The 21,112-nt window shown below is 46.8% G+C and overlaps 1 protein-coding gene across 1 annotated transcript in view; it reads left to right on the top strand.

Moving 5' to 3' along the window:
* The window catches only part of tmem181 (transmembrane protein 181), a 364,173-nt gene that overhangs the window by 268,356 nt on the left and 74,705 nt on the right, over positions 1-21,112 (top strand). The window contains 2 exon segments of the mRNA XM_038802279.1: positions 11,767-11,869; positions 13,896-13,947. Of these exon segments, the coding sequence (XP_038658207.1) occupies positions 11,767-11,869; positions 13,896-13,947 (155 nt within the window).

The following is a 21,112-nucleotide window of genomic DNA, read 5'->3' as shown; positions in this document are numbered from 1 at the left end:
GATAAAGTAAACAGACCAAATGAGACACCTTGTGGGGCAATCTAGAATGAATGCAAGTCTGTGACTAGTGGTGTTCCCTAGGGATCAGTGCTGTTTACATATAAATGACGTGAAGGAAAGTGTAACTGGTCTGATTAGTAAGTTTGCAGATGACACAAAGGTTGGTGTAATTGCAGATAGCGAAGAGGACTGTCAGGATACAGCAGGCTATAGATTGGTTAAAAACTTGGGCGGAAAGACGGTATGTGGAGTTTAATCTGGACAAATGTGAGTTAATGCCTTTCGGAAGGTCTAATACAGATCGGAAATATACAGTAAATTACAGAAACCTGACACGCAGAGGGATCTGGAAGCACAGGTCACTGAAAGTGGCAACGCAGTTGGAGAAGGTCGTCAAGAAGGCATACGGCATGCTTGCCTTTATCGGCTGGGGCATTGAGTATAAAAATTGGCAAGTCATGTTGCAGCTGTATAGAACCACACTTGGAACGTGTTAGACCACACTTGGAACGTAGTGTTCAATTCTTGTCGCTACACTACCAGAAGGATGTGGAGGCTTTGAAGAGGATACATCAGAGGTTTACTTGGATGTTGCCTGGCATTTCATAGATTTCATAGATTTTGCAGTGCAGAAGGAGGCCATTCGGCCCATCGAGTCTGCACCGGCTCTTGGAAAGAGCACCCTACCCAAGCTCATACCACCACCTAACACTCAGGGCAATTTGGACCCTGAGGGCAATTTAGCCTGGCCAATTCACCTAACCTGCACATCTTTGGACTGTGGGAGGAAACCGGAGCACCCGGAGGAAACCCACGCACACACGGGGAGAACGTGCGGACTCCACACAGACAGTGACCCAAGCCGGGATTCGAACCTGGGACCCTGGAGCTGTGAAGCATTTGTGCTATCCACAATGCTACCGTGCTACCCCGAATGGAGGGCATTAGTGATGAGGAGAGCTATGGGGGCAGCACGATAGCATAGTGGTTAGCACAATTACTTCACAGCTCCAGGGTCCCAGGTTTCAGGAATTTAAATCAATCTGGAATTGTGCAGTGAAGGTTAACAAGGAGCTGCCCAACCTACTCACATAACTGGTGGACAGTTAAGTGCCTGTCACCATAAGCTACTTGTTGTTTGATCTAAAAGCAGGTGGGGGGGAGCCAACTCAGGCCAATTTAAAAAGAGCAACTTTAACTCACTCCCAGTGAGTTCTCCCAGTGAGCCAGAGAAGACACAGCCAGAGTGAGACACAGCGAAGAGTGAGTTTGGGAATTTGAAGCTGGGTGGGGAGGAGGAGCTTTTTATCCCTGGTAAGTGACTGGTAAGTAGTTTTTCTTTTCATTTGTATATTTATTAATTTTTTCTTTAGTTTTCTGGAATTGTAGTTGCATAAGTTAACCCATGGCTTAAGACATGACAGGAGATCCTAAACCCGTGTCATGCTCCTTGTGTGCGATGTGGGAGCTCAGGGACACGTCCACTGTCCCTGGCTCTTTCACATGCAAGAAGTGTGTTCAGTTGCAGCTCCTGTTAGACCGCTTGATGGCTCTGGAGCTGCGGCTGGACTCACTTTGGAGCATCCACGAATGTGAGGATGTTATGGATAGCACGTTTAGCGAGTTGGTCACACGGCAGCTGAAAGTTACTGAGGGAGATAGAAAATGGGTGAGCAAAAGACAGAGCAAGAGTAGGAAGGCAATGCAGGTGTCCCCTGCGGTCATCTCCCTGCAAAACAGATATACCGCTTTATAGAGAAATACAGCACAGAACAGGCCCTTCGGCCCACGATGTTGCGCCGAACTTTTGTCCTAGGTTAATCATAGAATTTTGGACAATTTTTCATGGCCAATCCACCCAACCTGCACATCTTTGGACTGTGGGAGGAAACCGGAGTACCCGGAGGAAACCCACGCAGTCACGGGGAAGATGTGCAGACTCCACACAGACAGTGACCCAAGTCGAAATCGAACTTGGGACCCTGGAGCTGTGAAGCAATTGTGCTATCCACAATGCTACCGTGCTGCCCTTAAGAAGTTAACCTACACTCCCTTATTCTACCCTAATCCAAGTACCTATCCAATAGCCGCTTGAAGGTCCATAAATTTTCCGACTCAACTACTACCACAGGCAGTGCATTCCATGCCCCCACTACTCTCTGGGTAAAGAACCTACCTCTGACATCCCCTTTGTATCCAGCTTTGGATACTGTTGAGGGAGATGGCTCACCAGGCAAAGGCAGCAGCAGCCAGGTTCATGGCACCGTGGCTGGCTCTGCCGCACAGCAGGGCAGGAAGACGAATGGCAGGGCTATAGTGACAGTCGGTTCTGCGGACGCAATCGAGACTCCAGGATGGTATGTTGCCTCCCTGGTGCAAGGATCAAGGATGTCTCGGAGTGGCTGCAGAACATTCTGGGGGGGGGGGGGGAGAGAAGAGAGAGGGTGTCGTGGGTGCCAGCTGTCGTGGTGCAGATAGGCACCAACGATATAGGTAAAAAAATGGGATGAGGTCCTACAAGCTGAATTCAGGGTGTTAGGAGTTAAACTAAAAAGTAGGACCTCAAAGGTAGTAATCTCAGGATTGCTACCTGTGCCACGAGCTAGTCAGAGTAGGAATGTCAGGATAGATAGGGTGAATGCGTGGCTCGAGAGATGGTGCAAGAGGGAGGGATTCAAATTCCTGGAGCATTGGAACCAGTTCTGGGGGAGGTGGGACCAGTACAAACCGGACGGTCTGCACCTGGGCAGGACTAGAACCGATGTCCTGGGGATGTGTTTGCTAGAGCTGTTGGGGAGGGTTTATAAACGTGGAAGGGAAATGGGATCCAATGTAGGAAGTCAGAGGGAAGTAAAACGGGGCCATAAACAAAAGGCAGTAAGGGGGAAAGTGTAAGGCAGAGAAGCAATAGTCAAAAATCAAAAAGGGCCACAGTACAAAGATGTGCAGGCTGGATGGATTGGCCATGATAAGTTGCCCTTAGTGTCCAAAATTCTATGATTAACCTAGGACAAAAGTTCGGCACAACATCGTGGGCCGAAGGGCCTGTTCTGTGCTGTATTTCTCTATCTATCTAGTACAGGGTACAGTGACTGAGGGGAGTGTGTGAAGGGAGGTGGCCAATGCAGGAATGAGGGTGTTGTACCTGAATGCGCGCAGTATACGGAACAAGGTAAATTAGCTTGTTGCACACATTGAAATTGCCCGGTACGATGTTGTGGGCATCACAGAGATGTGGCTGCCAGGGGATCAGGGCTGGGATCTAAATATCCAAGGATATATGTCCGATCGAAAGGACAGGCAGATCGGCAAAGGGGGCGGGGTTGCATTGTTAGTAAAGAATGAAGTTAAATTGATTGCAAGAAGCGATATAGGATCAGAAGGCATAGAACCTCTGTGGGTAGCGTTGTGGAATCACAAAGGTAAAAAGACTCTGATGGGAGTTATGTACAGGCCCCCTAAAAGTAGTAAGCATGTGTGGCAGAAAATAAATCATGAGATAGAAAAGGCATGTAAAAAAGTCAATATTACAATAACTATGCAGATTATTTAAGATGCAGGTGGACTGGGAAAATCAGGTTGGTAGTGGATCCCAAGAAATGGAATTTATGGAATGCCAAGAGATGGTTTTTTGGAGCAGCTTGTGACAGAGCCTACAATGGAACAGGCAATTCTGGATTTGGTGATGTGTAATGAGGCAGACCCATCAGGGTCTTTTTACCTTTGCGATTCCTCAACGCTACCCACAGAGGTTCTATGCCTTCTGATCCTATATCGCTTCTTGCAATCAATTTAACTTCATTCCTTCCTAACAATGACCACAATATGATAGCAGTGACCACGATATGATAGAATTTACTCCGCAGTTTGAGAGGGAGGCAATCAGATGTAACAGTATTACAATTAAATAAGGGTAACTACAAAGGCATGAGGGAGGAGCTGGCCAGAGTTGATTAGAGAAGGAGCCTAGCAGGGAAGACAGTGGGACAGCAATGGCAGGAGTTTTTGGGGGTTATTAGGGAGGCACAACAGAAATTCATCCCAAGGAGGAGGAAACATGCTAAGGGGAGGACAAGGCATCCATGGCTGACGAGGGATGTCAAGGACAGCATAAAGGCTAACGAAAAAGTGTACAAAGTGGCGAGGATTAGTGGGAAACCAGAGGATTGGGAAGCCTTTAAAAATGAGCAGAGGACAACTAAAAATGCAATATTGGGGGTGGGGGGGGGGGGGGGGGGGGGGGGGGGGGGGGTGGGGAGAGAAGATGAAGTACGTGTGCAAGCTTGCTGGTAATATAAAGGAAGATAGGAAGAGAATTTTTCAATATATAAAAGGTAAGAGAGACGCAAGAATAGACATTGGACCATTAGAAAATGTGGCTGGAGAAGTAATAAAAGGAAACAAAGAAATGGCAGACAAACTGAATAGTTACTTTGCATCAGTCTTCACGGTGGAAGACACCAGTGGGATTCCCGAGCTCCAGGAGAACCAGGGGGCAGAGGTGAGTGCAGTGACCATTACTAAGGAGAATGTGCTGGGGAAACTGAAAGGGCTGAAGGTGGAAAAGTCACCTGGACCTGATGGACTACACCCCAGGGTCCAAAAAGAGATGGCTGAGGAAATTGTGGAGGCATTAGTGATCTTTCAGGAATCACTGGAGGCAGGAAGAGTACCACAGGACTGAAAGATGGCTAATGTAACACCACTGTTTAAAAGAGGAAGGCAGAAGATGGGAAATTATAGGCCGGTTAGCCTGACTTCGGTCATTGGTAAGATTTTAGAGTGTTATTAAAGATGAAATTGCGAAGCACTTGGAAGTGCATGATAAAATAGGACTGAGTCAGCACGGCTTTGTCAAAGGGAGGTCATGTCTACCAAATCTGTTAGTTCTTTGAGGCGGTAACAAGCAAGTTAGACAAAGAAGAATCAGTGGACGTGATTTATTTTGATTTCCAGAAGGCCTTTGATAAGGTGCCACATTGGAGACTGTTAAATAAGTTAAAAGCCAATGGTGTTAAGGGCAAGATCCTGGCATGGATAGAGGATTGGCTGACTGGCAGAAGGCAAAGAGTGGGGATAAAGGGGTCTTTTTCAGGATGGCAGCCGGTGACGAGTGGTGTGTCTCAGGGGTCTGTGCTGGGACCACAACTTTTTACAATATACATTAATGATCTGGATGAAGGTACTGAAGGCACTGTTGCTAAGTTTGCAGATTATACAAAGATCTGTAGAGGGACAGGTAGTATTGAGGAAGCAAGAGGGCTGCAGAAGGACTTGTACAAGCTAGGAGAGTGGGCAATGAAGTGGCAAATGAAATACAATGTGGAAAAATGTGAGCTTATGCACTTTGGAAGGCAAAATCTAGGCATAGACTATTTTCTAAATGGGGAAATGCTTTGGAAAGCAGAAGCACAAAGAGACTTGGGAGTCCTTGTTCACAATTCTCTTAAAGTTAACGTGCAGGTTCAGTCGGCAGTTAAGAAGGCAAATGCAATGTTAGCTTTCATGTCAAGAGGGCTAGAATACAAGACCAGGGATTTACTTCTGAAGCTGTATAAGACTCTGGTCAGACCCCATTTGGAGCATTGTGAGCAGTTTTGGGCCCCATATCTAAGGAAGGATGTGCAGGCCTTGGAAAGGGTCCAGAGAAGGTTCACAAGAATGATCCCTGGAATGAAGAACTTGTCGTATGAGGAACGTTTGAAGACTCTGGGTCTGTACTCGTTGGAGTTTAGAAGGATGAGAGGGGTTCTTATTCAAACCTACAAGATACTGCGAGGCCTGGATAGAGTGGACATGGAGAGGATGTTTCCACTTGTAGGTAAAACTAGAACCAGAGGCCACCATCTCAGATTAAAGGGACGATCCTTTAAAACAGAGATGAGGAGGATTTTTTTCAGCCAGAGGATGGTGAATCTGTGGAACGGTTTGCCGCAGAAGGCTGTGGAGGCCAATTCACTGAGTGTCTTTAAAACAGAGATAGATAGATAGGTTCTTGATTAATAAGGGTATCAGGGGTTATGGGGAGAAGGCAGGAGAATGGGGATGAGAAAATATCAGCCATGGTTGAATAGCGGAGCAGATTCGATGGGCCAAGTGGCCTAATTCTACTCCTATGTCTTTTATGATCTTATGGTTCCATTCCCGGCTTGGGTCACTGTCTGTGTGGATCATGTCACACATGTCATGTGATAGGAACACCTCAAGCATAGATAAACCCAGCGCCCTTAATACCCATTCCAGCATTTGAGGAAACTTAATTGATTGTGTCGGACAGCTTCCGAAAATGAGCAGGGAGAATCAATATCTTTTTACTAATGGATGTGTCTCCTAGGTTTCCAGAGGCCATTCCAGTGCGCAATATTACAGCTAGAAAGATTGTGGAGGAGTTACTTAAATTCTTTACTGGATATGGACTACCCACAGAAATACAATCAGATCAAGGATCAAATTTTACCTCTAGGTTATTCAAAGAAGTTATGGATAGCTTCGGAATAAAACAATTTAAGTCAACTCCGTACCATCCAGAATCGCAGGGAGCATTAGAAAGATGGCATCAGACATTAAAGACAACGTTGAGGGCTTATTGTCAAGATTATCCAGAGGATTAGGAGAAAGGAATTCCATTCGTACTGTTTGCAATTAGGGATACACCTAATGAGTCAACCAAATTTAGTCCTCTTGAACTAATTTTTGGTCATGAGGTAAGAGGACCATTTAAATTGATTAAAGAAAAATTGGTGAGTGAGCAGTCAGAACTTGCATGATTTGATTGCATGACAAATTTTAGGGAACAATTAAATGGAGCAGGGGAATTGGCTGAACAACATTTAAAAGTTGCACAATATGTGATAAAACGGGTAACGGACAAGAAAGCAAAAGTTTGTAGTTTTGCCACTGGAGATAAAGTTTTAGTATTGTTACCAGTGGTAGGTGAATCTATAATAGCAAGGCTTTGTGGACCTTATCAGATTGAAAGGAAATTAAGTGAGGTGAATTATGTGGTAAGAACGCTGGATAGAACGAAAAGTCACCGAGTGTGTTATGTAAATATACTTTAAAGGTACTTTGAAAGGGAAGGAGCGCAAATGGAGGAGGTTTTAATGATTTTAACTCAAAGTGAAGAACCAAATCCAGATGACTTTGAATTTGACATTCCTCAAATTAGATTGGAAAATGAAGATGTTCTTAAAAATTGGGATTAATTGTTGAGTTACCTTCCAGAGGAAAAACAAATTGACCTGAAAGAGTTATTGATATCAGATAGGCAAGTTTGTAGAGATAAGTTGGGAAGCACTAAAATGGCTATACATGATGTAGATGTGGGAAATGCTGTTCCGATTAAACAACATCCAGATAGATTTAACCCTTTAAAATTGGCATAGGTTAACAAGGAAATTGAAAATATGCTTAAAAATGGCATAATTGAAGTGAGTTGCAGACAATGGAGCTCACCCATTCTGATGGTACCAAAACCGAACGGTACCCAACGATTGTGTGTGGAGTATAGAAAGGTTAATGCAGTTACAAAAACGGACTCTTATCCTATCCCACGTTTGGAAGATTGCATGGAGACAGTGGGACAATCAGCCTTAGTCTGAAAGGGCGAAGGAGATTTCAGCTTTCATGACTCCAGATGGTATATACCAATTCTAAGTTGTGCCATTTGGCATGAAAAACGCCCCAGCCACATTTCAACGGTTAACGAACAAAGTCGTTTCGGGTATACTCAATTATGCGGTATACATCGACGATCTGGTAATTTTCAGTCAGACATGGAAAGAACATTTAAAGCATCTGATGGAGTTATTCAATCGACTTCAGGAGGCGAGTTTGGTGGTAAACCTAGCCAAAAGTGAATTTGGAAAAGCCCAAGTCACTTTCCTTGGCCATACCATCAGACAGGGTCGAATGGTCCCATGGGATGTGAGAACAAAAGTTATTGGGGAGTTTCCAATACCCTCGACACAAAGGGAAATAATGCAATTTCTTGGCATGAGTAGATTCTACCAGAAATTTGTGCCAAATTCTAACAGCGTGGTTGCTCCACTGACGGACTTGCTGAAGAAACGTAGCAAATTTAAGTGGACAGCGGAGTGTCAACAGGCATTTGACTGCCTGAAGGCTGTGTAAGCCAATGCTCCTGTGTTGGAGAATTCCAAGGGCCTCTGTGATCGGTTTGAACTCAAGTATCTGACTTTAAAGATAAATGCCGAGGCGTAGAGAAATAGATGGATCGTACAGAGACCTTCTTGTCCAAAGAGACTGACAATCAAGAGGGATTCCAGTTGGAGGAAGAAGAACTAAAATGGACTATGTTATTATAAATGTTTGCGTGTTTTGTTTTGTTGAAATAAGACATACATTCACTGTTAATATTTCTTGAAGGAAAGTGAAAAGGTGAAAAATGAAACCATCTTGAAGTTGAGATAGAGATAGAGAAATACAGCACAGAACAGGCCCTTCGGCCCACGATGTTGTGCTGACCTTTTGTCCTAGGTTAATCATAGAATTTTGGACACTCAGGGCAATTTTTCATGGCCAATCCACCCAACCTGCACATCTTTGGACTGTGGAGGGCAGCACGGTGGCCTAGTGGTTAGCATAACCGCCTCACGGCGCTGAGGTCCCAGGTTCGATCCCGGCTCTTGGTCACTGTCCGTGTGGAGTTTGCACATTCTCCCCGTGTCTGCGTGGGTTTCGCCCCCACAACCCAAAAATGTGCAGAGTAGGTGGATTGGCCATGCTAAAAAGCCCCTTAATTGGAAAAAATAATTGGGTAATCTAAATTTATTTTAAAAAAAAATAAAAATCTTTGGACTGTGGGAGGAAACCGGAGTACCCGGAGGAAACCCACGCACACACGGGGAGGATGTGCAGACTCCACACAGACAGTGACCCAAGTCGAAATCGAACTTGGGACCCTGGAGCTGTGAAGCAATTGTGCTATCCACAATGCTACCGTGCTGCCCTTAAGAAGTTAATCTACACTCCATTATTCTACCCTAATCCATGTTCCTATCCAATAGCCGCTTGAAGGTCCCTAACGTTGCCGACTCAACTACTTCCACAGGCAGTGCATTCCATGCCCCCACTACTCTCTGGGTAAAGAACCTACCTCTGACATCCCCTCTATATCTTCCACCATTTATCTTAAATTTATGTCCCCTTGTAATGGTGTGTTCCACCCGGGGAAAAAGTCTCTGACTGTCTACTCTATCTATTCCCCTGATCATCTTATAAACCCCTATCAAGTTGCCCCTCATCCTTCTCCGTTCTAATGAGAAAAGGCCTAGCACCCTCAACCTTTCCTCGTATGACCATTCCAGGCAACATCCTGGTAAATCTCCTTTGCACCTTTTCCAAAGCTTCCACATCCTTCCTAAAATGAGGCGACCAGAGCTGCACACAGTACTCCAAATGTGGCCTGACCAAGGTTTTGTACAGCTGCATCATCACCTCACGGCTCTTAAATTCAATCCCTCTGCTAATGAACGCTAGCACACCATAGGCCTTCTTCACAGCTCTATCCACTTGAGTGGCAACTTTCAAAGATCTATGAACATAGACCCCAAGATCTCTCTGCTCCTCCACATTGCCAAGAACCCTACCATTAACCCTGTATTCCGCATTCATATTTGTCCTTCCAAAATGGACAACCTCACACTTGTCAGGGTTAAACTCCATCTGCCACTTCTCAGCCCAGCTCTGCATTCTATCTATGTCTCTTTGAAGCCGACAACAGCCCTCCTCACTATCCACAACTCCACCAATCTTTGTATCATCTGCAAATTTACTGACCCACCCTTCAACTCCCTCATCCAAGTCGTTAATGAAAATCACAAACAGCAGAGGACCCAGAACTGATCCCTGCGGTACGCCACTGATAACTGGGCTCCAGGCTGAATATTTGCCATCCATTTGATGGGTTTTTTTTCTTGGAGGGAGATGTCAGATGGATGTACCTTTAAGAAATGGGTGTTTATCAAACAGCTGCAGTGATGCAATGTGTAGGTGGAGCTGGGCTGTCTATCTTTCACTTTCATTTTTGATCTGGCAGATGCAGTGTGTTTTTGGTTTCATTTTCAGAGGTGGATAGCTGCATTCAAAACAAGCAGCTGTATAATGATCTCTCTCTCTGCAGCTAACGAATGTCTCGAGATCATTGATTATTTCAAAGTAATATCTGTTTCTGTAGAGCATTTAAACCTGCTGTCTTTATTTTTAAAAGGATTTAACTTGTGGATGTTGTTTGGGAAGTTATTATCTGTAAAGCATTGTATCAGTGGAGTTACGTGTGTTGGTAGTTGATAAACTTTACTGTGCGATTATAACATGTTAACTGGATTCATAGAATAAACATTGCTTTGTTTTAAATGTACTTTACCTCTCTGTTGCACCACACCTGTAAAGTGGACCCTTGTGCTCCCCAGAACCTAAATCTATTTAAAATTGTGTGTCAGGTGAACTCCATGATATACTTTGGGGTTCTCTAAACCTTGGCCCATAATAGTTCCTACTTGCTGGCTTTATGCGTAGCTTCTTAAATTCAGATTGAAGCCTCGCATTCCCCTTCCTACCAATCTAATTGGCACTAATGTGGACCATAACCACTGGCTGTTCACCCCCCCCCCCCCCCCCCCCCCCTCCCAGAAGAATGTCCTGCAACCACTTTGTGACGCACTTGACCCTGGTAGCAGGGAGACAACATAGCACCCTGGAGTCACATCTATGATCACAGAAAAATCTGTTGATCCCCTAACTAACGAATCCCATATTATTATTGCCCTCCCTTCCTCTTTGCTCCCCTCCAGTACAACCGACCCATTTGTGGTGCCACAAACTTGGCTCTGACTGCACTTTCTTGAGGAACCAGCACCCTCTTCAGTTTTCAAAACAGAAAACCAATTTCTGAGTGGGACCCCAGGGACTTCTGTGCTATTTGCCTTGTAATCTTGGACTGCCTGGTGGTAACCCATTCCCTCTCTGCCTCAAGGGCCTTAAGCAGCGGTGTGACTACCTCTCTGAACGTGCTATCCACGCAACTCTCAGCCTCGTAGATGCACCATTGTAACTTCAGCTGCCGCTCAAGCTCTGAAACCCAGAGCTGAAATTTCTGCAGCTGGCAATACTTCCTGCACATATGGTCGTCTCAGACATCGGTAGTGTCCATGACTTTGCACGTATTTCAGGACACGCATTCCACTTGACTGAACTGCCCTGTCATGTCTTAACTTTGTTTCTGTTGCAATAACTATATTATATTTTGGATTACTTGCATTACTTTACTATGCACCAACTTCCTCTGATTTCTCCTCATGTCTGCATGGGTTTTCTCTGGGTGCTCGGTTTCCTCTCACAGTCCAAATATGTGCACGTTAGGTGGGGATATGTGGTTATGGGATAGGGCAGGAGAGTGGGCCCAGGTAAGGTGGTCTTTCAGACCTGATGGGCCGAATGGCCTCCTGCACTGTAGGAATTCTATCATATCAGAAACAGGTTAACTGGTTGCTCATTTACTCTTTAGGGATTTTGGTGCGTTTCGAGCAATTGGCATGTTGAGTAATTAGCAGCAGTGACTAAACTAGGAGTTAATTGGGGAACAAATGCTTTGGGACCTTCTGAGGCATCATCGTGGACTGTATAAATGCAATATATATAGTTTTGCGGGATTTAAGGGTTCTGTTGACAAATATATACAAACTTGCCTTGTCATATGAAGAAAATGTCTTTATTTTCCATTTTATTTTTGCTACTGTTTTGTAGGGAATGAAGATTTTCTTCCTGATAGTGGGTTCCTTGTATATATTATACCTTGTTTTCCTGATTGTGAGGGCCTGCTCTGAACTGAAAAATATGCCATACTTTGGTATGTGTAATTTATTGCTGCATGAAACTTCTGCTAAAATATTATCGTCCTTAAAATTACTAAGAATAGGCCTGGTTGCAAAAGAGTATATAATTACAACTTTATATTAAATGTGAACTACAGGGTGAGCATCCCTTATCTGAAATTCGAAAACTGGAAAATTCTGAAATTCACACTTTTTTACAAGCGTCAACGTGCCACAAGCTGCTTGAGCGATGCGCAGTTCCCAATGCGCGCCGCACATGCACAGTTCCCAATGTTCTGCACATGAGCAGTTCCCAACGTGCGCCGTACCTGCGCAGTATATTCTGAAATCTGAAAAATTCTGAAATCCGATAGAAACTCGACCCCAAACATTTTGGATAAGGGATTTTCAACCTGTATTATAAAGATTAATCCAAGTGCTCTTTAATTTGCACAACCTGAATTTTGCACACAAGCCCCCCCCACCCCCCACCCCCACTCTGAAATTGCAGGCAAGAGATCCCCTCAGGGTTTCCGACCTCCATGCGATTTTATGCCGGGACGGGCAAGGGCTTGGACAGCATGCCAACCCTTTCCCAAGCTGAGGCCCTTAAGTGACCAATTAATGACCGCTTTCGGGCTGTTTCTGCCAAGCCTCAGTTTTTAGACTGGTGGATGGATTGAAGCTCCAAGGGGGAAACCTGAGATTAATCATAGTTTGATCTGGGACAGGAAGAGAGAGGGTATCTCCTCCTGGAAATCCGATCGACCCCCTCTAACAACCCCCCCATACCTTGCCTATCCTTCTGGAACCCCTAACATTTACCTTCTCCCTGTGTTCTTAGACTTAATTTCAGGTCCTCTGGTGCAGTTCTTTTGCTGGCAGCTCTGAAAGACTGCCAAGTAAAGGACAGAAGTACCGCCCTACTACCAATCAACGCTTGTTGGAGCGTAAATAGCAGTGAGGCTGTTGCAGTCGACACAATTGTGCTCTTCACTGATTCTTTGGACAGTGAGAGGCAAACCGCCACCATTGGGAAAAGTTCAAGCCCATATGTCTACAGACCAAACTCAATTTACAGAGTGGTCCTGACTCAGTATCCTGGCACTGACATGAGACACACTAGCAATCGTTATTGGGACAACACGGTAGCATGGTGGTTAGCATCAATGCTTCACAGCTCCAGGGTCCCAGGTTCGATTCCCGGCTGGGTCACTGTCTGTGTGGAGTCTGCACGTCTTCCCCGTGTGTGCGTGGGTTTCCTCCGGGTGTTCCGGTTTCCTCCCACAGTCCAAAGATGTGCGGGTTAGGTGGATTGGCCATGCTAAATTGCCCGTAGTGTAAGGTTAATGGGGGGATTGTTGGGTTACGGGTATACGGGTTACGTGGGTTTAAGTAGGGTGATCATTGCTCGGCACAACATCGAGGGCCGAAGGGCCTGTTCTGTGCTGTACTGTTCTATCAACACTGAAGTAGAAGGTTGTTTGATTTTCCTTGTTCTTCATTCACACCTCAATAGAAACTATTTATGACGCTTTACTGACTGTAGGGTCCTCTCGTTGCATTCACACATTACTAGCTGCTCTAATTCTGGACATGGCTTCCATTCATCACGTTACTTCTAGTCAGTTGTTGGGTGCTGCTGATCCCATGTTCTGCAGAAAATACTGCAGAGCTCCTCCCTGCACCTTCCCCACCGCACCTAAACCTTTTCCACAAGCCACTAGCAGGAGGAGGCATTAGCACATGTGGGAGAGAGAGGAGCGGCAAAGGAACCCTTGGTGTTTCAGAGCTGTCCCTAGGAAACCTGGTACAGTGTATGGTAGGTCACTGATTTAACGTAGGCATGTAATCATTTTAAACATTAAAATCATTTAAATTCTTTCAGTTAAGAAAATGTAATGCTTCTATGGAAGTTTGCAACTTGCTTTACTTGTACTGTTTATCTTATCAAGTCTGTTATTAACTTCTAAATTGAAGTTTCGCTTCTCTGTTTCAACAAAATACAAATCTCATTCTTTACATTTCAGATGAGTGCCTGACATCTGCTTTATGTTTCAGATCTCCGACTGAAATTTTTGACTGGGCTCACATTTATTGTGCTGATAATAAGGTAGGAGAGACCATACCTAATGGTATGGATGAAAGAAAGCCAGTATCTTGGTTAAATAAAGAAATTATTGGGCCAGGCCTGGCCCATTTTTCAGATGGCCTGCTAATGCTTAAAGATGCACCCGTGATGTGGTACAAGTGCGCTGGAAGCAATCTTTAAGGGGTTTTCAATGTGTACAATTAATAGTTGTTGACAGCATGTGAACATCAATCAGTGTGAAGTGGTGAATTGTTGCCAGCACTACCCTTTTGCAATACCATGCTCCAGCCTATGCCATAAATTAACCTCACAATGCTGAATACAGTTTAAGCATATGAAAAAAAACCTAGACCACTACCTCTAATTATGATGTGGAGATGCCGGCATTGGACTGGGGTGAGCACAGTAAGAAGTCTGACAACACTAGGTTAAAGTCCAACAGGTTTGTTACAAACACTAGCTTTCGGAGCACTGCTCCTTCTTCAGGTGAATGAAGAGATATGTTCCAGAAACATACATATAGACAAATTCAAAGATGCCAGACACTATCGTCCATGCTTCCACCACCTTATCCGGTAGAGGGTTCCAGGCTCCCACTACCCTCTGTGTAAAAAAAACTTGCCTCGTACATCTACTCTCAACCTTGCCTCTCACACCTTAAACCTAATTGACCCCTCTACCCTGGGGAAAAGCCTTTGAATATCCACTCTATCTATGCCCCTCATAATTTTGTAGACCTCTATCAGGTCGCCCCTCAACCTCCGACGTTCCAGTGAGAACAAACCGAGTTTATTCAACCGCTCCTCATCCGTTCCTCATAGCTAATGCCCTCCATACCAGGCAACATCGTGGTAAATCTCTTCTGCCCTCTCTCTAAAGCCTCCACATCCTTCTGGTAGTGTGGCGACCAGAATTGAACACTATACTCCAAGTGTGGCCTAACTAAGGTTCTATACAGCTGCCACATGACTTGCCAATTCTTATACTCCATGCCCCGGCCAATGAAGGCAAGCATGCCGTATGCCTTCTTGACTACCTTCTCCACCTGTGTTGCCTCTTTCAGTGACCTGCGGACCTGTACACCTAGATCTCTCTGACTTTCAATACTCTTGAGGGTTCTACCATTCACTGCATATTCCCTACCTGCATTAGGCCTTCCAAAATGCATTACCTCACATTTGTCCGGATTAAACTCCATCTGCCATTAGGGGCAGCAGGGTAGCATGGTGGTTAGCATAAATGCTTCACAGCTCCAGGGTCCCAGGTTCGATTCCCGGCTGGGTCACTGTCTGTGTGGAGTCTGCACGTCCTCCCCCTGTGTGCGTGGGTTTCCTCCGGGTGCTCCGGTTTCCTCCCACAGTCCAAAGATGTGCGGGTTAGGTGGATTGGCCATGCTAAATTGCCCGTAGTGTCCTAATGAAAGTAAGGTTAAGGGGGGGGTTGTTGGGTTACGGGTATAGGGTGGATACGTGGGTTTGAGTAGGGCGATCATGGCTCGGCACAACATTGAGGGCCGAAGGGCCTGTTCTGTGCTGTACTGTTCTATGTTCTATGCCATCTCTCCGCCCAAGTCTCCAAACAATCTAAATCCTGCTGTATCCTCTGACAGTCCTCATCGCTATCCGCAATTCCACCAACCTTTGTGTCATCTGCAAACTTGCTAACCAGACAAGTTACATTTTCCTCCAAATCATTTATATTTACTATGAACAGCAAATGTCCCAGCACGTATCCCTGCGGAACACCAGTAGTCACAGCCCTCCAATTAGAAAAGCACCCTTCCATTGCTACTCTCTGCCTTCTATGACCTAGCCAGTTCTGTATCCGCCTTGCCAGCTCACCCCTGATCACATATGACTTCACCTTTTGTACCAATCTACCATGAATGAAGGCAAGCATCCAGCAGAGGGCAGTAGAGCAGAGCTGCTGATTGGCTGTTGTGGGGAAAATTTGCATCAGTGCATTGTGGTCACCGTATCTTGAAGGTGGTTTGTGGAGGAGCTGCTGTCAAGTGACAGTTAAACCCCAAACACTTCTTCAGTGTTTCCCTCCCTTCCTCCTCCTCTCACCAAGAAAAAACAGTAAGAAGTCTTACAACACCAGGTTAAAGTCCAACAGGTTTGTTTCAAACACGAGCTTTCGGAGCACGGCTCCTTCTTCAGGTGAATGGAAAGGCTTGTTCCAGAAATGTTTATATAGACACAGTCAGAGATGCCCCGGAATGCGAGCACCTGCAGGCAATCAAATCATCAAAGATGCAGAGAGAGAGGTAACTCCAGGTTAAAGAGGTGTGAATTGTCCCAAGCCAGTTCAGTCGGTAGGCCTCTGCAAGTCCAGGCTTGTTGGTGGGGGCCGAATGTAATGCGACATGAATCCCAGATCCCGGTTGAGTCCGCATTCATGCGTGCGGAACTTAGCTATGAGTTTTTGCTCAGCAATTTTGCGTTGTCGCGTCTCCTGAAGGCCTCCTTGTAGAATGCTGACCCGGAGATCAGAGGCTGAATGTCCTTGACTGCTGAAGTGTTCCCCAACTGGAAGGGTACGCGGCGCATACTCGTGCGGCTCGACCAATGTAGTCTACCTCATACGCTGCAGGAAAGGATGTCCCGAAGCGTGGTACATTGGCGAGACCATGCAGACACTGCGACAACGAATAAACGGGCATCGTGCGACTATCAACAGGCAGGACTGTTCCCTTCCAGTTGGGGAACACTTCAGCAGTCAAGGACATTCAGCCTCTGATCTCCGGGTCAGCATTCTACAAGGAGGCCTTCAGGAGACGCGACAACGCAAAATTGCTGAGCAAAAACTCATAGCTAAGTTCCGCACGCATGAATGCGGACTCAACCGGGATCTGGGATTCATGTCGCATTACATTCGGCCCCCACCAACAAGCCTGGACTTGCAGAGGCCTACCGACTGAACTGGCTTGGGACAATTCACACCTCTTTAACCTGGAGTTACCTCTCTCTCTGCATCTTTGATGATTTGATTGCCTGCAGGTGCTCGCATTCCGGGGCATCTCTGACTGTGTCTATATAAACATTTCTGGAACAAGCCTTTCCATTCACCTGAAGAAGGAGCCGTGCTCCGAAAGCTCGTGTTTGAAACAAACCTGTTGGACTTTAACCTGGTGTTGTAAGACTTCTTACTGTGCTCACCCCAGTCCAACGCCGGCATCTCCACATCAAGAAAAAACAATCACTGTAAGGATCCCAGCCGAGTAAAGATAAAGAGGGAGACTCAAGGGCAGGTAGAAGTCGAAAGAAGTTGAACCGTGGCGTCACAGCCTGCAGGTAAGTGCTTGGCTGGTTACTGGTAAGTAGTTTTTCTTTTCCCTGAGGTTTTATTGTGCGGGGCGCAGTGGTTGCTGAGTGAGTGCTTGCTGAGAAGAGGAGTAAATTTTAAAAAAACTTACTGTTGGGAGTTTCCAGCTGAATCCGGTCGGAGTGAGGACAGAGTGACTGCTGGGTAAGTAGTTAAGATTTAAATTGTTTGCGCGGCCCATAACAGCTGATTGCTGTTCTCGTGCCGGGTGCAGTGGTTGCTGGTTAAGTGTTTTATTTTTACCTGTATTTAAGTTGGGAAGTTCCTAAACCCTAGACACTACACTTGTAGTGTCCCCCACCCTTCCACCTCCTCTAACCTAAGGGGTAGAGTGAATATCAGGTAAGCTCTTTCTTTTTCTTTGTTTTATCTAGAGGGGATGGCAGGGAAGGCAGTGCAATGTTCCTCCTGCAGAAAGTTTGAGGTGAGGGACGCCGTCAGTGTCCCTGCTGATTTCACCTGTGGGAAGTGCACCCATCTCCAGCTCCTCAGAAACCGCTTTAGGGAACTGGAGCTGGAGTTAGATGAACTTCGGATCATTCGGGACGCAGAGGTGGTCATAGATAGTAGCTTCAGGGATGTAGATACTCCGAAGAATCAAGATAGATGGGTGACGGTGAGAGGGGCTGGGAGAAAGCAGTCAGTGCAGGGATCCTCTGTGGTCGTTCCCCTCAGTAACAAGTATACCATTTTGGATACTGTTGAGGGGGACGACCTACCAGGGGTAAGCCACGGTGAACGGATCTCTAGCACCGAGTCTGTCCCTGTGGCTCAGAAGGGAAGGAGAGAGAGCAGGAGAGCAATAGTTATTGGGGACTCGATTATTAGAGGGACAGATAGACGGTTCTGTGGCAGCGAAAGAGACTCACGGATGGTATGTTGCCTCCCAGGTGCCATGAGAGTCTGTGACGTCTCGGATCGTGTTTTCAGAATCTTTAAGGGGGAGGGAGAACAGTCACAAGTCGTGGTACACATCGGGAACAACGACATAGGTAAGAGAAGGGACGGGGATTTAAAACAGGAATTTAGGGAGCTAGGGTGGAAGTTGAGAGCCAGGAGAAACCATGTTGTCATCTCTGGTTTGTTGCCGGTGCCACGTGCTCGTGAGGTGAGGAACAGGGAGAGAGTGCAGATAAACACGTGGCTGCAGGGATGGTGTAGGAGGGAGGGTTTCAGGTACGTGGATAATTGAAGCACATTCTGGGGAAGGTACAGGCAGGACGGTTTGCACCTGAACCAGAGGGGCACCAATATCCTGGGAGGGAAATTTGCTACGGCTCTTTGGGGGGGTTTAAACTAATTTGTCAGGGGGCTGGGAAAACAAGCTGTAGGCCAGAAGCCAGTGCTGAGAGTAGTGAGGTACTGAGGAGGGCATCAAGGTCGCAGGAATGTACCGGCAGACAGAAAGGTGGGTTGAAGTGTGTCTACTTCATGCAAGGAGCATCCAGAATAAGGTAGGTGAACTTGGAGCGTGGATTGGCACTTGTGACTACGATGTTGTGGCCATTACGGAGACATGGGGCGAAATTCTCCGACCCCCCCGCAGGGTCGGAGAATCGCCCGGGGCCGCCGCAAATCCCGCCCCCGCCATGGCAGAAATTCTCCGCCACCTAGGAATTGGCAGAGGCGGGAATCGCGCCACGTCGAGCGGCGAGCCCCCTGCAGTGATTCTCCGGCCCGCGATGGCCCGAAGTCCCACCGCTGGGGCCTCTCCCGCCGCCGAAGTTTGAACCACCTCTGTGGCGGCGGGATCGGCGGCGGGAGCGGACCCCTGGGGTCCTGGGTTGGGGGGGGGGGGTGAGTGCGGGGCAATCGGACCCCGGGGGGGTGCCCCCACGGTTGCCAGGCCTGCGATCGGGGCCCACCGATTGGTGGGCGGGCCAGTGCCGTGGGGGCACTCTTTCCCTTCCGCCTCCGCCATAGCGGAGCCAGAAGAGAATCCCCCAGTGCGCATGCGCTGGTGGTGACGGCAGCGCTGACGTCACCACCGGTGCATGTGCGAACCGGCGAAGGCCTTTCGGCCAGCCCCGGCGCCGGGCGGCGGGCCTGAAAGTCAGCTGGTGCTGGTTTTCGCGCCAGTCGGCGTGGTGCCAACCGCTTCGGCGCGGGCCTAGCCCCCAAAGGTGCGGAGAATTCCGCACCTTTGGGGAGGCCCAACTCTACGCCGGGTCGGGGAGAATGCCGCCCATGGTTGGAACAGGGACAGGAATGGTTGTTGGAAGTTCCGAGGTATATATGTTTCAATAAGAGTAGGGAAGGTGGTAAAAGAGGTGGAGGAGTAGCATTGTTAATCAAGGATAGTTTAACGGCTGCAGAAAGGCAGTTCGAAGGGGATCTGCCTGCTGAGGTAATATGGGCCGAAGTTAGAAATAGAAAAGGAGCGGTCACATAGTTAGGAGTTTTCTATAGGCCCCGAAATAGTAATAGAGATGTGGAGGAAGAAATTGCAAAACAGATTATGGATAGGTGTGGAGGTCTCGGGGTAGTTGTCATGGGTGACTTTAACTTTCCAAAACAGGTGGCTGCAGGGATGGTGTAGGAGGGAGGGTTTCAGGTACGTGGATAATTGGAGCACATTCTGGGGAAGGTGGGACCTGTACAGGCAGGACGTTTTGCACCTGAACCAGAGGGGCAGAGAGATCTCAGCGTCCATGTACATAGATCCCTGAAAGTTGACACCCAGGTTGAGAGGGTTGTTAAGAAGGAGTACGGTGTGTTAGCTTTTATTGGTAGAGGAATTGAGTTTCGGAGCCATGAGGTCATGTTGCAGTTGTACAAAACTCTGGTGCGGCCGCATTTGGAGTCAGTTCTGGTCGCCGCATTATAGGAAGGATGTGGAAGCATTGGAAAGGGTGCAGAGGAGATTTACCAGGATGTTGTCCGGTATGAAGGGAAGATCTTATGAGGAAAGGCTGAGGGACTTAAGGCAGTTTTTGTTAGAGAGAAGAAGGTTAAGAGGTGACTTAATTGAGGCATACAAGATTATCAGAGGATTAGCTAGGGTGGACAGTGAGAGCCTTTTTCCTCGGATGGTGATGTCTAGCACGAGGGGACATAGCTTTAAATTGAGGGGAGATAGATACAGGACAGATGTCAGAGGTAGGTTCTTCACCCAGAGAGTAGTAAGGGCGTGGAATGCCCTGCCTGCAACAGTAGTGGACTCGCCAACACTAAACGCATTCAAATGGTCATTGGGTAGGCATATGGACGATAAGGGAATAGTGTAGATGGGCTTAAGAGGGGTTTCACAGGTCAAAGCAACATCGAGGGCCAAAGAGCCTGTACTGCGCTGTAATGTTCTATGTTCTATGTAAATATTGATTGGAACCTCTTATCGGTCGAACAGTTCGGATGGGGCAGTTTTTGTACAGTGTGTGCAGGAGGGTTTCCTGACACAATATGTGGATAGGCCGACAAGAGGGGGGGGCCATATTGGATTTGGTACTGGGTAATGAACTAGGCCAAGTCTTAGATTTGTTTGTGGGAGACCACTTTGGAGATAGTGACCACAATTCGGTGTCTTTCACTATTGCAATGTAGAGGGATAGGGCCATACGGCAGGGCAAGGTTTATAATTGGGGGAGGGGCAATTATAATGCGATTAGACAAGAATTAGGGAGCATGAGATGGGAACAGAATCTGTCAGGGAAAGGCACAAATGAAAAGTGGAGCTTGTTCAAGGAACAAATACTGCATGTCCTTGATAGGCATGTCCCTGTCGGGCAGGGAGGAAATGGCCGTGTGGGGGAACCATGGTTCACAAAAGAGGTTGAATGTCTTGTCAAGAGGAAAAAGGAAGAGTATGTAAGAATGAGAAAACAAAGTTCAGTTGGGTCGCTTGAGGGTAACAAGGTAGCAA

The sequence above is a fragment of the Scyliorhinus canicula genome, chromosome 1 (genome assembly GCF_902713615.1).
Source record: "Scyliorhinus canicula chromosome 1, sScyCan1.1, whole genome shotgun sequence".
Classification (NCBI taxonomy): domain Eukaryota; kingdom Metazoa; phylum Chordata; class Chondrichthyes; order Carcharhiniformes; family Scyliorhinidae; genus Scyliorhinus; species Scyliorhinus canicula.
The sequence above is the reverse complement of the archived record's forward strand: the minus strand, read 5'-3'. Positions and strand labels throughout refer to the sequence as shown.